General features: G+C 34.7%; 1 protein-coding gene across 1 annotated transcript; it reads right to left on the bottom strand.

Annotated features, from left to right (window-relative positions):
• Nucleotides 1-13,037: 13,037 nt before the first annotated feature.
• Nucleotides 13,038-13,649, bottom strand: LOC130470042 (uncharacterized). Its single transcript, XM_056839604.1, has one exon. It carries the CDS (start codon nucleotides 13,647-13,649, stop codon nucleotides 13,038-13,040), a length of 612 nt encoding a protein of 203 aa, XP_056695582.1.
• Nucleotides 13,650-16,128: the final 2,479 nt, after the last annotated feature.

The raw sequence follows: 16,128 nt of genomic DNA, 5'->3' as shown, positions 1-16,128 counted from the left end.
GTTGAATTAGCAAGTATACAGTCTATAACGAAAATACCTGAAGATGGAACAACTGTTCCGTTCTTCTGATCTTCCTTTAGCTTCAAGCAATCTCTCTTCCAATGCCCCTTCTTCTTGCAATACAAGCATTCGGATTCAGAAGTGGGTTGACTGACCTTCCTCTTTTAGACTTGGCGCCAGTTTTCTTAGTTGGGCTGGCCTTGTTGCCACCTTTCTTAACATTCCTCTTCTTTCCAGATTTCTTGAACTTGCCCCCACGCACCATAAGCACATCTTGCTTATCACTTTTGAGCGTCTTTTCAGCGGTCTTCAACATACCGTGAAGCTCAGTGAGCGTTTTGTCCAGATTATTCATACTGTAGTTCAGCTTGAACTGATCATACCCGCTATGAAGAGAATGGAGGATGGTGTCTACAACCATTTCCTGAGAGAACTGCTGATCCAGCCGACTCATATTCTCAATGAGTCCAATCATTTTGAGAACATGTGGACTTACGGGCTCGCCTTTCTTAAGCTTGGTCTCAAGAATTTGCCTATGGGTCTCGAACCTTTCGACTCGAGCCAGATCTTGGAACATGTTCTTTAACTCACTGATGATCGTGAAAGCATCTGAGTTGATGAACGTTTTCTACATATCTGCACCCATGGTTGCAAGCATTAGACATTTCACATCCTTGTTGGCATCAATCCAACGATTGAGGGCTGCCTGAGTGACCCCTTTGCCTGCGGCTTCGGGCATCGCCTCTTCCAGGACATACTCCTTTCCTTCCTACATAAGAACTATTTGCAAGTTCCTTTGCCAGTCAAGGAAATTTTTCCCGTTCAACTTCTCCTTTTCGAGAATTGATCGAATGTTGAATGAATTGTTGTTTGCCATAATTAAAACTACAATTGAAAAAGAATAAACAAATAAATAATCATTCACAGTTTCTCCTAATAAACTTAAATTCTAGCATACATGCATAATTTAATTTTCATTAAGCATTTTATTCAAGTTATGTGTTCCGGCAGGTGTGAATAAAATGATTCCAAGACCCTAAAACCCATTGAAGAAGTAAGCACATTATGTATTTAGACTCAATTCTAAAATCTTTTAGGTAAGCAAAAGCCTTTTGCTAATAGTCTAGAAACTACTCTTGGTTAATAGGTACGTCTAAGAACTTATTAGGTAAACCTATCGATTTTGCCACGACATAAAAGGATTCCTTACTTATATCATTGAGTTTCACCAAAACTAACATGTACTCACAATTATTTGTGTACCTTACCCCTTTAGGATCAATAAGTAACACCTCGCTGAGCGTAAAACTATTACTAGATTGATGTAAAGGTTATCCAAGTAAGTGTTATTTTGGCATGGCACCTTTTAACTCAATTTTTAAGTTTGGAACTTAAGGCTCTTACTATGTTGGTTAGATTTTAAGTGAACTAAAATCCTTAATCATGCAACATAATCAAGCTTCAATCTCATGCATATTTAAGACATATTTAAAAGCAATAAATAACTTAAAGCATGCATAAGATAAATGTGATCTAGTATGGCCCGACTTCATATTGAAGCTTCAACTTCAAAGTCCGTCTTGAAAATGGATTGGAAACTTCTTGAATTTCACCGTGGGAGGCGCCATTTTCTTCAAATAGGATAAGCTATAATTAAACTAATTACAACTATTTGATGGTACGCAGACCATATTTGAATTGAAAAACAAACTTTGGTGCATTAGACCAATTACATTCAAATTAATGGTACGCAGACCATATTTTCTATCCTATTTGGGCCATACTAGTCACTTCATAACCTGCAAAACAATACATATACAATATATACCATTAACCCATTCATTATCATGAATGGCCCACATAGCTGGTTAGTAAAACACATTGTATGCATCACATAAATATTTGCAGCAATTAATCAAGGGCACCAATAATCTACCAATTATTCAGTCCTTATTAATTCTAATCAAGTTGTTTAACCTTAAAAGATTTGTAGACCTAATCAAGAGTTTATGACTAAAGGCTCCCACTTAAACCAATAACTTTATATGCTTTACTAATTTTAAACATAAAAATGTATTTCTAGTCTAACCGGAAACATACAAGTTTAATTAAAATTTAAAGCTCATATAAAATTATAATCGAATCCATCTAGTTTAATTTATTTTTCAGTTGATTTAAACGAATTTAAATTAATTCAAGGTTTAATTTTAGTAAAATAATTAGTATAAATTAAAATTTATAATAATTATAATATTCAAAATTAAAATCCGAGAAAACAATTTAAATTATCAATTTTAAAATTAATTAAAATTATTTCCGAACTGAAAAATTAAAATTAAAACGAAACGCATCAATAGTTTGCAAGACGAGGCACTTGGGCTTGCGCCCAAGCCCCATCGAGCTACGAGGCCCATTGCCCCGTGCCATTGATCGTTGCCCATGGCTCGCACAGCGACATCGCACACACGCCCCATCGCCACGCACACACGCAGCCTTGAGGGCTATGCTGCGCGCAGCTTGGTGATGTGTCGTGGCTGCCTACCCTTCGGCAGGCTTGGTGCGTCGTGGCGCAGCGCACTGCTGCCCACATGCATCATGCTTAGCGTTGTGTGCCCATAGCCCTCGCCCATCGCCCTGCACGCACGCCCAGGCGTAGAGCCTTGCGTGCCGCATAGCTCGTTGCTCGCTGCATTCGTACCGTACGGGCGACGAGCTCCCTTGCTCGTCGTCGCGTGCCCGCACTATACAACACCCCTTAAGGGTAACACGTAGCTTCCTTTGCTTTGTGCGAGCAACATTTATGGGCGTTTTCATAAAAATTTAAAATTTTTAATTTAAAATTAATGACAAATTAATAAAACATATTAATTTCATAATTTTAGGGCTAAAAATCGAAAATTTATTAATCAATTAATTTCCGATTAACATGGATTCAAATCTAGGTCATAAAAATTTAAAATTTAACACAAATTAACAATTTTTATGGTGGATTTTAATCATGGATACCTAATTAAATTATTAATTAATTATGAAAAACAAATCAATTCTAAATTATTCGAATTTCAACAAATTAATCAAAATTACAAATTAGGTTGTATAATTACCAAGTCTAGGCATTCAAATTTGTTAACATATAATGTAGGTCAATCAAAAACTCAAGATTTATCAACAAGAATCGCAAATATTCAATTTAACATCTTAAATTTACAAACTTTTGCGTTCGAAAAACTAAAACCTCCGAAAAGTCATAGTTAGGCTTCGAATTTGGGAATTCTTTTTGTCAAAATTTTAGAATGCCTTTTACATGCGGAATTGACAAAAAAATCACTCGATTTGGATGAGTAACGACGAAACTGCCGAAAAACTGCGAACATATAATTAAATAAACGCAATTTGCAATTAATTAACAATTACGAAAATTAATCACCCCTTTCAATTCTTTGCAAATTTGTAAAATTTAACCATGTCATGCAATTTAGATTATGTAAATAATAAGAGGCTCATGATACCACTGTTAGGTTATGATACATATGACAAAACATAAATCATGCGGAAAACCTTAATGCCAGGAAACATATTATTTACACATAATCATTTAGCATAATTTAGGTGCATACACTTTGTAGCGTTCCCTCCCTAGCTGCGCCCGAACCGAACAAGAACAAGTCTTCAGGACTCCAAATGTCGTCCCTCCGTAGATAGTCCACAGCACGTCCGGATCCGCCTTAAGCTTGACCAACTAGAATCACCCTTAAGGTTCCTAGGATTTTCGGCTAAATAGGTTGCAAGTGTTTGGCTGATTTTTGCTCTAAAATCTTACTTTTGAATACTTCAATTGTATGTATAAATATGTGACCCTAGGCACCTATTTATAGTGTTATGGAAAAGGAATTATAATCCTATTAGAATACAAATTTATTTAATTATAATCCTACTAGGACTCTAATTAAATAAACTTTATCTATTAGGATTAGATTTAATCATATGATGAATCCCGGTAGCCTTAGGATTTCGAGTAACACACACGAGTGGCGCACAAGCACCGCACGCAGGCCTTACGGCCCACGCACAACGCAAGGCCCAACTCGTCGCTGCCTTTGATCCGAGCGCGCGCCCAAGGCCTTGGCTGGGCCTGGTCGAGGCTTGGCGTGTGTTTGTTGCGCTTTGGCTTGTTGGGCGATGGCCCGGCTTCGTGTTGGGCCTTCGTCTGCAGGCCTCGTCCGATGCTAATTCGTACGATACGCTTCCGATTAAATTCTCGATTCCGGAATTCATTTCCGATACGAACAATATTTAATATTTCCGATTTCGGAATTAATTTCCGTTTCAAACAAATATTTAATATTTCCGTTTCCGGAATTATTTTCCGATTTCGATAATATTTCTGATTCTGACAATATTTCCGTTTCCGGCAATATTTCCGATTCCGGCAATATTTCCATTTCCAATAATATTTTCCGATACGTACCATGTTTCCGTTTCCGGCAACATCTACGACTTGGATAATATTTATATTTCCGATACGATCCATATTTCCGTTTCCGGCAATATCATCGTTTCCAGAGTATTCATTTCTTGCTTTTGACGATCTCAGCTCCCACCGAAACCAAGATCCGCCGATTCCGAATATCCATAGATGGAGTATTTAATGCCATAAAATACTTGATCCGTTTACGTACTATTTGTGTGACCCTACGGGTTCAGTCAAGAGTAAGCTGTGGAATCATATAATTAATTCTACTTGAACTGAAGCAGCCTCTAGCTAGGCATTCAGCTCACTTGATCTCACTGAATTATTAACTTGTCAATTAATACTGAACCGCATTTATTAGACTTATCATTGAATGCATACTTGGACCAAGGGCATTATTTCCTTCAATATGTTCATAGTTAGATGAAAGATAAGCGATGCGCGTGGGTCCAATCTAAAATTCATTCTTACCCCGTTATCCGTGGCGGATACATTTTTAATCCCATCACCTACCAAATTTTCATTCATTCTCGCCCACTTGGAGTGGATGTGCGGGGGATCTCCCAAAAAATCAGCCACACTTACAACTTAAAATCCCTATATTCGGTAAATAATTGCCTTTACCTAACTCTTGAATACATTGACATAACTTTTATTAATAAAATTAATTGTATCAGCTATAATAATATTGATAAAATATTTAAAAGTGAAAATGCATAATATGGATTGGGTGAGTGTTCTAAGTACAGGAAATTTAAATTCGCCCCATCACGAAGGTGGGTAAATGTTATCCTTATATTCGCTCACCAACATCGAATCTATATTTATTAGTCAATGTTGTCAATCATCCACGTTTAGCTTCTTTGTAAGCGTTATGTAAAATTCAAACTCGCCCCGTCATAAAGTGGAATTAATATCATTAATTCCACTTGAACTGAAGCGGCCTCTAGCTAGGAATTCAGCTCACTTGATCTCACTGAATTATTAACTTGTCAATTAATATTGAACCGCATTTATTAGACTTATCATTGAATGCATAGTTGGACCAAGGGAATTATTTCCTTCAATATGTTCATAGTTAGATGAAAGATAAGCGATGCGCGTGGGTCCAATCTAAAATTCATTCTTACCTCGTTATCCGTGGCGGATACATTTTTAATCCCATCACCTACCAAATTTTCATTCATTCTCGCCCACTTGGAGAGGATGTGCGGGGGATCTCCCAAAAAATCAGCCACACTTTCAACTTAAAATCCCTATATTCGGTAAATAATTGCCTTTACCTAACTCTTGGATACATTGACATAACTTTTATTAATAAAATTAATTGTATTAGCTATAATAATATTGATAAAATATTTAAAAGTGAAAATGCATAATATGGATTGGGTGAGTATTCTAAGTACAGGAAATTTAAACTCGCCCCATCACGAAGGTGGGTAAATGTTATCCTTATATTCGCTCACCAGCATCGAATCTATATTTATTAGTCAATGTTGTCAATCATCCACGTTTAGCTTCTTTGTAAGCGTTATCTAAAATTCAAACTCGCCCCGTCATAAAGTGTGATGCACGGTCTACGTATCAAAATATTAAATTTGCACGAAATTTTAAATATACATTATGGAGTAAATGATATTGCAATGTTTTTCATTAACATATAAAAAATATTTTTGTTGTTGCAAACATAATAACGAAACCTAATCATCTAAATCTTATGATTTTGGAAATAGTTGATTACGATATATTAGTCAAAAGTTTCAATCAACATGCCCTTAAGACTTCAATAATACTCCGTATGATGGAATTAATTATTATTTGTGATTCTTGTAAAAATATTGCTCTGTATTACTAATGAGAACGTGAAAAAAATTATTTTTGAATTTATAAATAAAGTATAGGCTAGTCCGTCATAAAAAATACAGGGCCATGAGCCTCATTTTGTTAGTTAACATGGAGCCTAAAATATTTTTGAGCCAACCTTGTTAAATATGTTAAATCAAGAGTTAACGTTTTTATACATATCCGTATTTGTTATATATATATGAAACATTTAAATAGTTGGTAGTATTATAATAATTGAATTGATAGTACAAGTTCAACTATTATAAAATTTTCTATACTCCGTATTTTGTTAGTTAACATGGAGCCTAAAATATTATCCACCAAATGATCAAAAGAAAAGAAACACTAATATAAAAATTAATCGAAAAAATTATTGAAATTGTTGCTCATATAAAAGATTCAGGAACTACATAATGAAATGATAAGGAGAAAACTATAAATTCAAGATAGATAATACAAAATAATTAAACAATTTATTTTTGATTAGCATGTTTTAGGCAACTTGTTAAATACTACTTCGTATAATTAAACAAATGTAAATATTCATTATATCCGCATTCAATATATGATAAAACTCTATAACAAATTGATAATACAAACATTTAGTCATTAGTTTAAGGTAATTAATTTAGTACATGGTAAAAGATACTAAAACACGTTCATTTATGTTATAGACAAATTATTGTCATATATGGTTGTGAATATTGTGATGTTATTATGTATAATTCTTTTAGTCAATAATCTTGATGTATTGAGTACGTATATTCAGAGCATGTTAAATTAATACTTAGTAGTATATTTAAATTAAGAAATTTACTGTCATCAATATAAATATATCAATTATTTTTATACTAAAACAGACACCATGAATGACAAACGTTAATTTTGTAACAAACCTATACAAAAAACTGTCATTTTCGTTACTCTATGATTTTCATTAAGAGAGGGTGTCATTATTTTTTTTTAACTTAATTATACCAAAAACATGTGTCATTTTTTTAACTTAATTAACCACATTGATTTGGTATAGGTCTGTTACAAAATTAACATGTGTCATTTTCATTCTCTATAGATATTTATATTAACAATAAAAGTAAATTAAATAGTATAAAATAAAGTATATATTCTAGGTATACGTAATACTCCGTAGTTTTTATTGTTAATCATAGTTACCTATAAAAGTATTAAAAAAAACTGCCTTATAAAAAAACTGTCATTATTTGTTTGAAGTATTGGTTGCTTTAATTATATTTTTTAACTTAATTATTTATATTAAAAAAGAGACCAATCAATGAGTGACATTTGTCATCATCACATTAATTATACTAAAAGATATTAAAACACTTTTATTTATGTTTTAGACAAATCATTGTCATATATGGTTATGAATATTGTGATATTGGAGTATATTAGGTATAATTCTTTTAGTCAATAATCTTGATGTATTGAGTACGTATATTCAATGCATGTTAAATTAGTACTTAGTAGTATATTTAAATTAAGAAATTTACCGTCATCAATATAAATATATCAATTATTTTTATACTAAAACAAACACCATGAATGATAAATGTTAATTTTGTAACAAACCTATACCAAAAACTGTCATTTTCGTTACTCTATGATTTTCATTAAGAGAGTGTGTCATTATTTATTTTTTAACTTAATTATACCAAAAACATGTGTCATTTTTTAAACTTAATTAACCACATTGATTTGGTATAGGTCTGTTACGAAATTAACATGTGTCATTTTCATTTTCTATAGAAATTTATATTAACAATAAAAGTAAATTAAATAGTATAAAATAAAGTATATATTCTAAGTATACGTAATACTCTGTAGTATACGTATACGTAATATAAAAGTATAAAAAAAACTGCCTTATAAAAAAACTGTCATCATTTGTTTGAAGTATTGATTTCTTTAATTATGTTTTTTAACTTAATTATTTATATTAAAAGAGAGACCAATCAATGAGTGACATGTATCATCACCACATTGATTTCCTCTCTTTTAGTTTATTATACTAGTATTATATGCACGCGATGCGTGCGAATATAAGAAAAATATATTTGTATTATTGTATCTTAATCTGAAATAATATAAGGCTTTATAGAATGTTTTACGGCCGTTGTTATCTGCGCTAACATTTGACACCAGCTTGAATTGTATAGTTGAATCACTCATCATTTTATTTATTGCGAATTGAAATGTCTTCAAGCTACATTGCAGCAATCAATTTTGAATTTGTTCTCGCATTTGCTGATAAAGGCCAACTCAAGAGAAGGGAAAAGGAGGTGGGGGGAGATTAGCAGTTTTGACTATTCACAGCCCTTCCTCCTCATTTCTTTCAAAAGATCATAAGCATCAGCCATCTTTCCAGCCACAGCAAACCCATTAAGCAAATTGGTGTAGACCTCATTCTTATATCCTCAAACAGCAAACAAACACCCAAACACATACTCGTCAGGTTCACATCCGTATTTGTGCATTTCATCTAACACTTCAACTGCCTTCTTAACCATCCTTGCAGAAGCAAACCTCCTCATCTGCACAACAAACACATCCGGGTAATCGACCGTGGACTCTCTCTCCTCCAACTACCTGGACATTAAAAAAAATCATCAACTACTTATGAAATCAATAAAAGATCTTACATTTGATGCATCATTCACATACTCTCCCCCATCACTCATCCTATGTAGTGGCAACTAAAATAACAAAACTATATACTCCGTACCATTACTATTTTATAAGTGACAGATTTTTCTGGACATCCAAATCTGTGTAACTGAAATCCAGTTACTCCACAATGGAAGAATTAACCAGCACCTTATTAAAAGTGCAATTTAAGTACATAGCCTAGCAAAAACACATTAATGTAATCCTAATGATTCAGTATTATAAATATCCCCCTAAATTACAGTAACGGGGTTAACTTCCAAAACACTAAAAATCGTTACTTTATGGCTGATGCTAATAACCATCAAACTGGGAATCTAATGCCCCAAAAAATCAGCATTGATTAGAAACTAATATAGTACTATATATATATATTCCAAACTAATAATCTACATATGACTTCAGTGATTAAACCACATTAATTCCTATCACAACAACATAGTAAACAGTAAGTAGCACCTTCTACGCAAGATAAATGCAAAAATGAAAATTGATACATTAAAATAATTCAGAACATACTGAAGATGAATGCTAAACATGAAAACAGACCATAACTGGTGGTGGTAAAGGCGGCGACTGATGGGGTAAGGGAGCAAAAAAAGTACTCCATAAAAAAAAACATTATAAATCTTATGTCAATTATCATTTACCCCTGACAAACATACAGTTCAGGAATATAATCAGTCGCAACAAAAGATTCCATGTAACTAATTCAACCAGTATGGCTGCAACAATCAATCAAAGAACTAAAAAAAGTAAAAAGCTTTAAACTTTCCCACACATTTCAAATGAGCAAAACCCAACATATGCAACCAAACAAAACTCCCCTTTTATCATAAAATAGATACAAAATTGAATTCATAAGCTCAACAATCTCAGCAAAAAAAGAATCCAAAATACTAATTTCATTGAAATAAGTCAGTAAAAATCTTATCTAGAAAACAAAAAACAGGACTAACTAACCGAATCGACATAGTACGCTACTAATGAAAACTTAGCATTAAATTGTCATAAGAAGAAACCGAGGAGATGTTGCAATAAGTATTCACCACAACAGGAGTCAGAAGACCCCCCCTGCAGTCTAGTGCAGTCTAGTACATATGTTGCTGGACCATAAGTATTAACAAAGTTCAGTAAAACAGCAGCCAGGAGATACTGCAACAGGTACGTATTATAGTAGGAAAGTCAGAAGGCACTCCCCAACCCCCCCCCCCCCCTTCTTCTCTATCTCGTATCTTCAGAGATCTTTCTTTGTTTTTAAATTCTTAGTGCCCACTTCCCTACATCATCAATGATCAAAACTGCTGACACGAAAAGGTTCCAGTCATTTCTCAAACAAACATCATAAATACTTCAATTAGGCATAGGGTGAGAGGCATTTTAAAAGGACCATATTAGGAAAATGGGTGTAGCAATTTTTCATGCGGTTGATATGCATACGATGTGAGACACCTCAAGGGATAAAAGAAACCGATAGCAAACCGAGAGCCAAGAACAGCAGGAACAACCTAGCAACAGAAAGCAAAGCTGCAGCAAAAAAAAGCACAATCACACTACACACTGTAGAAACACAGCATCATCTAACAAACAATAGAAGTAGCAGCTGCAACGAACAACTCATAGATGCAGACTGTAACAACAGGCCTGAAAACACTCTAACAACACAGAAATCTAAATTCACCCAAATTTGGCAAAACTTGCCAGAAATCTTCAACAATTAATCAACCCCCCCCCCCCACCCCGAAATAAATCCCAGCAACCATGGAATAATATAATCATCAAATAGAAATAAAACAGTTGCAAAATAAGGAAACCCAAACTAATTACTCCGAAACAGAAGTAAAAACAATCTAGAAAAACAGAATGCAGTACCTTGCGAACACCATTGTTGACGGCGAGCATCAAGCTTACACTGCTTCAATTTCGCCGACCTATTCGCCCGTTAAATAAAAAAAAACTCCATTGTCAGAACAAAATCCAACATATTAGATTTTGATTGATAGTTGCATATTAGACTACTAATGTAACAATCTGATTACCTAGGCATGTTGTTATAAGACAGCTGATTATACATTGTCTTCTTCTCAAAATGGCAAAAATCAAAGCATTTAAAATTGCATCGAAGCAGATCATACAATTTTAATAATAATCATAGTAAAGCCTGATATTTTAATAATTATCAATATTTTAAAAATAATCACACAGAAAATAAAGGAAATAAATAAATATTATCATAAAAGAATTAACCTTTGAAAGAATAATATCAAGCAGCTCCGCCCCAGCTTTCAAATCGTTCATCTCTGAAGTATTACTGCATAATAAAATGATCAATTAAAATCAAATTAGTTCCTCACATTTAAAACTAAAACTAAAAATTTAGGGAGCACACACACAAAAATTAACAAACCCAACTGATGCACCAGAAAATTAAGCAGGAGCATAGAAATCATGGCAAAAAAATCACCTATGACAAAATTTGAAAATTTCTAAATGAATTTTCTCAAAAAAATAACCTAATTGCTGAATACAAAATTGGAAGATAGAATTAAATTAATCGTTTGATACGGAAAAATCAATCAAACTGAGGCTGAATTTCGAGAACAAATAAACCCTAAAAAGTTAGAGAGAGAAATGTACCACCACTGAATCGGCGGTGGATGTAGAAACTTTTTGTAGACGTGATGGAAGCAGAGGCGTCGAACACCCTGAAGATTTTCCGACCACATCGCGCGAATCAGAATCGTCGGAGCATGGCCATGAAGAAGATGAAGAATCCATATCTTCGAAATTGTTGAAATTTGCAGGGATTTTGATTTTTGGTGAGAGGAAATTGGGGAATTTTAGAGAGGGGAAGCAGGAGGTTTAGGAGGGGAGAGATTGCATTTGTAGGAAATTGGGGATTTTTACACGGACTGAGCAGAAGATGAAGAAGATCAAGGAGAGGATTTGAGGAAGATGAAGAAGATCCAAGGAGAGAGAAAACGGGAGAAAAACGGGGAGGAAGGGTTGAATGTACGCTCCTCCGTTTTCTCTCCCTTCGATGAGGAGGGTATTTTGGTCTTTTAATTTGGGGACACGAAAAGTTAATTTACTATTTTAACCTCAGCTGTTCCTTTATATAATAGAGATAGATTGATTAAAGAGGATAATTAATCAATGGTTTAATAAAGATAAAATTTACCATGTATGGAAATTAACCAAATAGGTACTCAACATGATAATGATATCTAATAGTACTACGTGGTATGGATCGAGTATAAATCTTTACGTCAATATTTGAAATCTTCAATCATAACTAAAATAGATTAATAAATAAGTAGAGTTTGAGATAAGAAAAAAGTATGAGTTTGTATAACAATAAACTATAACTTCAGAAAAGATGACATTTTGTATTAATTAATGGGAAAGAAATTTGTAAACCAAAAGAAGTATAAAATATTTCTTATTCCCCCAACAAAATGAAAAAAAAGTAGTACATGATAAATTTAAGGTGCTTAAGTTATTTCATTTTGCAATTACTCTCTCTGTCCCATATTAGTTTTTGCACTTTTCATTTTCATCTGTTACAGATTGGTTTTTACACTTCTACTTTTCATTATTTTAATACCTCTCTTTTTACACTATCAAAAGCAAAAGTCCACACCCTCTCACATTCAATTAAAATAATACCGCACTATCTCATTTCACATCTGCTTTTCTAATTTAATAAATTAATAAAACTTTGTGTCATATTAAGTGTAAAGACTAATTTGGAACAGAAGGGGTATAAATTATTTATTTTCATGATATTTTGACCTTATTATATTTGTCATATTTACCATTCATTATAAACATGTACTATATGCGATACGCGCATAGTAGATTTTTTTTGGCAAATAATATATTATTATTACCAAAGAGGAAGCTAGCAAACTAGCTTACAAACAGTACAAGCTCCAAAACCAACTGAGCCACTGAGAGCAACAGAAAGCACAAAGGCCAAAACAACAACACCCACAGCAAGCCAAAAGGCCTAAACTGAAACTAAGCTACAAGTTTACATCAAGAGCAAGTTTCTTTGCTGATCAGTGGCTCTACATGCCACTCGATATTTGATATCTCTAAGCAGATCAAGGGGACTTCTGCAGGAATGAGTGTAGACTTTTGCATTTCTTTGCAGCCATATTCCATAAAGACATTCAGCAAAGAACATCAGAAGCAACTTGAATCTGTCACCAGTTCTTTTGGCAGCTCTTGTCATCAACACCACTTCATTATCAAGCTGAGAAACAGGTTTGTGAAACTGTAAACAAGCAAGAACTGAAGACCAGATAGCAGCAGAGTAGCTACACTCAAAAAACAGATGTTGAGTAGACTCTGGCATACAAGAACATAAAGGACACACATTAGAGTCCACAATTTTCCACTTGAGAAGTCTATCCAGTGTAGGCAATCTTCCCAAAACAGCAAGCCAAGAGACAAATAAACTTTTTGGGGAAGCTTTATTATGGAAAATGATTCTCCTCCAGCTGACTTTATCACATGGCCCCATCAGCAGATGATACATGATTTGGATGGAAAAGACACCTCCCTTACTCACTGCACTCCACCCTCCAATGCTATCTATTAAACTCTGAGAGTTCAGAATTTTCCTCAAAGGCCAAGACATGTTAACAGGCCATTGAGTGCTCCCAACATCCCTCCCCTTTATGTAGTAAGCATGAACTCATTTACACCAAAGTCTATCCTTATAAGTTATAGCCCAGAGGAGTTTAGCAACAGCTGCTTTGTTCCACCAGCACATATCTTTCAGATTCAAACCACCAGCAACTTTGGGCAAGCAAAGCTTGTGCCAAGCAACCAGAGCTTTTTTTGAAGGGTCAGTGTTGCCTGTCCACAGGAACACCCTGCAATACCCTTGAATTTCTTTGATCACTTTCTTTGGCAAGATGAAAATCTGACACCAAAAGGATTGTAAACTCAGCAATATTGTTTGAACCAACTGGAGCCTACCTGCATAAGATAGATGCTTGACATTCCACACTTTAGCTCTAGCCAACACCTTCTCAATTAAGGGTCTACATTGAGTATACTTCAGCTTCTTAGTTGAGAGGGGAACTCCCAAATATCTGAAGGGAAAGGAACCTTCAGGAGTAGAAACTGCATTGAGAATATCAGCTTTATCTTAACCATAAACACCCCCAACATAAATGTTACTTTTATCCATATTAGCCTCCAAACCAGAAGCTAGAGAAAACTTTTTAAAAGAAGCCAACATCATGTCAATAGAGATTAGATCTGCCCTACAGAATAGAAGCAAATCATCAGCAAACATTAGATGAGTAAGAGCCAGTTTAGCACATCTGGGGTGAAAGTTAAAATCAGGCTTGGTCTGCAACTGATGGAGATGTCTAGACAAGTATTCCATGCCAATAGCAAATAAAAAAGGAGACAAGGGATCTCCCTGTCTTAGCCCTTTTTTAGCTTTGAAAGGTGTACAAGGTTTCCCATTAATGAGCACACTGTAAGAGACAGTGGAAATGCATGTGTACACCCATTGCACAAATCTATGAGGGAAGCCAAGAGCATCCATAACACTGATCAAGAAAGGCCATTCAATTGAATCATAGGCTTTCTTTAAGTCAATCTTGAGCATACATCTGGGTGAAAGATGGGCTCTAGTGTAGCCCTTAATGAGCTCAGTAGCAAGCAGAATATTGTCAGAAATTTGCCTCTCAGGAATAAACCCAGATTGACATTCACTAACAACCTGTCCAATCACCCCTTGCATTCTTGTAGTTAGAATTTTTGAAACAATTTTGTACACCACATTACAGCATGCAATTGGTCTGTACTCTTTAACTCTTGTAGGATTAGGAACTTTTGGAATGAGAGTAATAGATGTACAGTTGTACTGGGGAAGCATGGAATTGGTAACAAGCACATCCTTCACTGCTCTATAAATATCCTGTTTGATGACAGGCCAAGCCTTTTTGAAAAAGACTGCATTTAAACCATCTGGACCAGGAGCCTTATCATTGCCAATCCCATGTAATGCCAAATCAATCTCATCATCAGTAACATCCCTGCACAGATCCTGTCTAGCATTATTATTTAGCCTAGAGCCATTTCTCACTGTTGGAATGTGAATAGAGGGAAGAGTGTTTGCAGAAGTGCCAAGCAGCTTTTTGTAGAAACTCAGAATTTCTGCTTGAATTAGATCAGGATCAACCAATTTAGTGCCATTATCATCATATAGGATGGCAATGCTATTGAATCTAACTCTTTCTTTCACAGTGGAAAAGAAAAAGTGGTTGTTAGAATCACCTAGTTTTAGCCATTGGATCCTAGATTTTTGTCTCAATGCTATCTCATCAATTCTCAGCCAATGCCTAAGCTGTTTAATGAAAACCACCTCTTGGTTGAGAAGAGTAGGAGATCTACCAGTTTGCAAACTCTGTTGAACCTTATCAAGCTCACTTCTAGCAATGGTAATCTTCTCAGTAATACCAGAGAAGTCTTCTCTATGTAACTTCTTGAGTTCAGCCTTGACTTTTTTCAGCTTACACCAGAGTTTAAACATAGGAGTGCCATGGTATACTTCAGTAAAAGCTGCCTGAATAATAGCAGAAAAACTACTATGATCAGCCAAATAATTGAGAAATCTGAAAGGTCTACCCCCCTCCACCTTGTCTGGCAGACAGTTTATCAGTAAAGGGGAGTGGTCAGAGATGGAAGGGTTTAGGTATTCAACCTGAACATTACTGAATTTATGAATCCATTCATCATTTCCCAAACACCAATCAATCCTGCTAGCAATTTTACCTTCACCAGTGCCTTTGTGCCAAGAGAAATAATGTCCTACACTCTTTACAGGACACAGCCCATTACTTGTAATAAACTCATCAAAATCCTTGGTTTCAGTTGCTGAAACAGGAGTACCATTGATTCTATCATCAGCATACAGGGGAGAATTAAAATCACCAGTAATGACCCAAGGACAGCTACCTACACTTGAGGCAAGAGTAGTAAGAGAGTTCCACAAATTCTTCCAAGTGTCAATGGAGTGAAGACCATACACCAGAGTAACATACAATTCCACCACTCCATACCTATCCCTAATTTCACAGTGAATAAATTGTTCATGC

Source organism: Spinacia oleracea, chromosome 3 (genome assembly GCF_020520425.1).
Source record: "Spinacia oleracea cultivar Varoflay chromosome 3, BTI_SOV_V1, whole genome shotgun sequence".
Taxonomy (NCBI): domain Eukaryota; kingdom Viridiplantae; phylum Streptophyta; class Magnoliopsida; order Caryophyllales; family Amaranthaceae; genus Spinacia; species Spinacia oleracea.
This window is presented reverse-complemented; position numbering and strand designations above follow the sequence as displayed.

Bases quoted from the DNA above. Each gene is read 5' to 3' on its own strand.
- LOC130470042 (XM_056839604.1), bottom strand. From the start codon at position 13,649: ATGTCTTGGCCTTTGAGGAAAATTCTGAACTCTCAGAGTTTAATAGAT.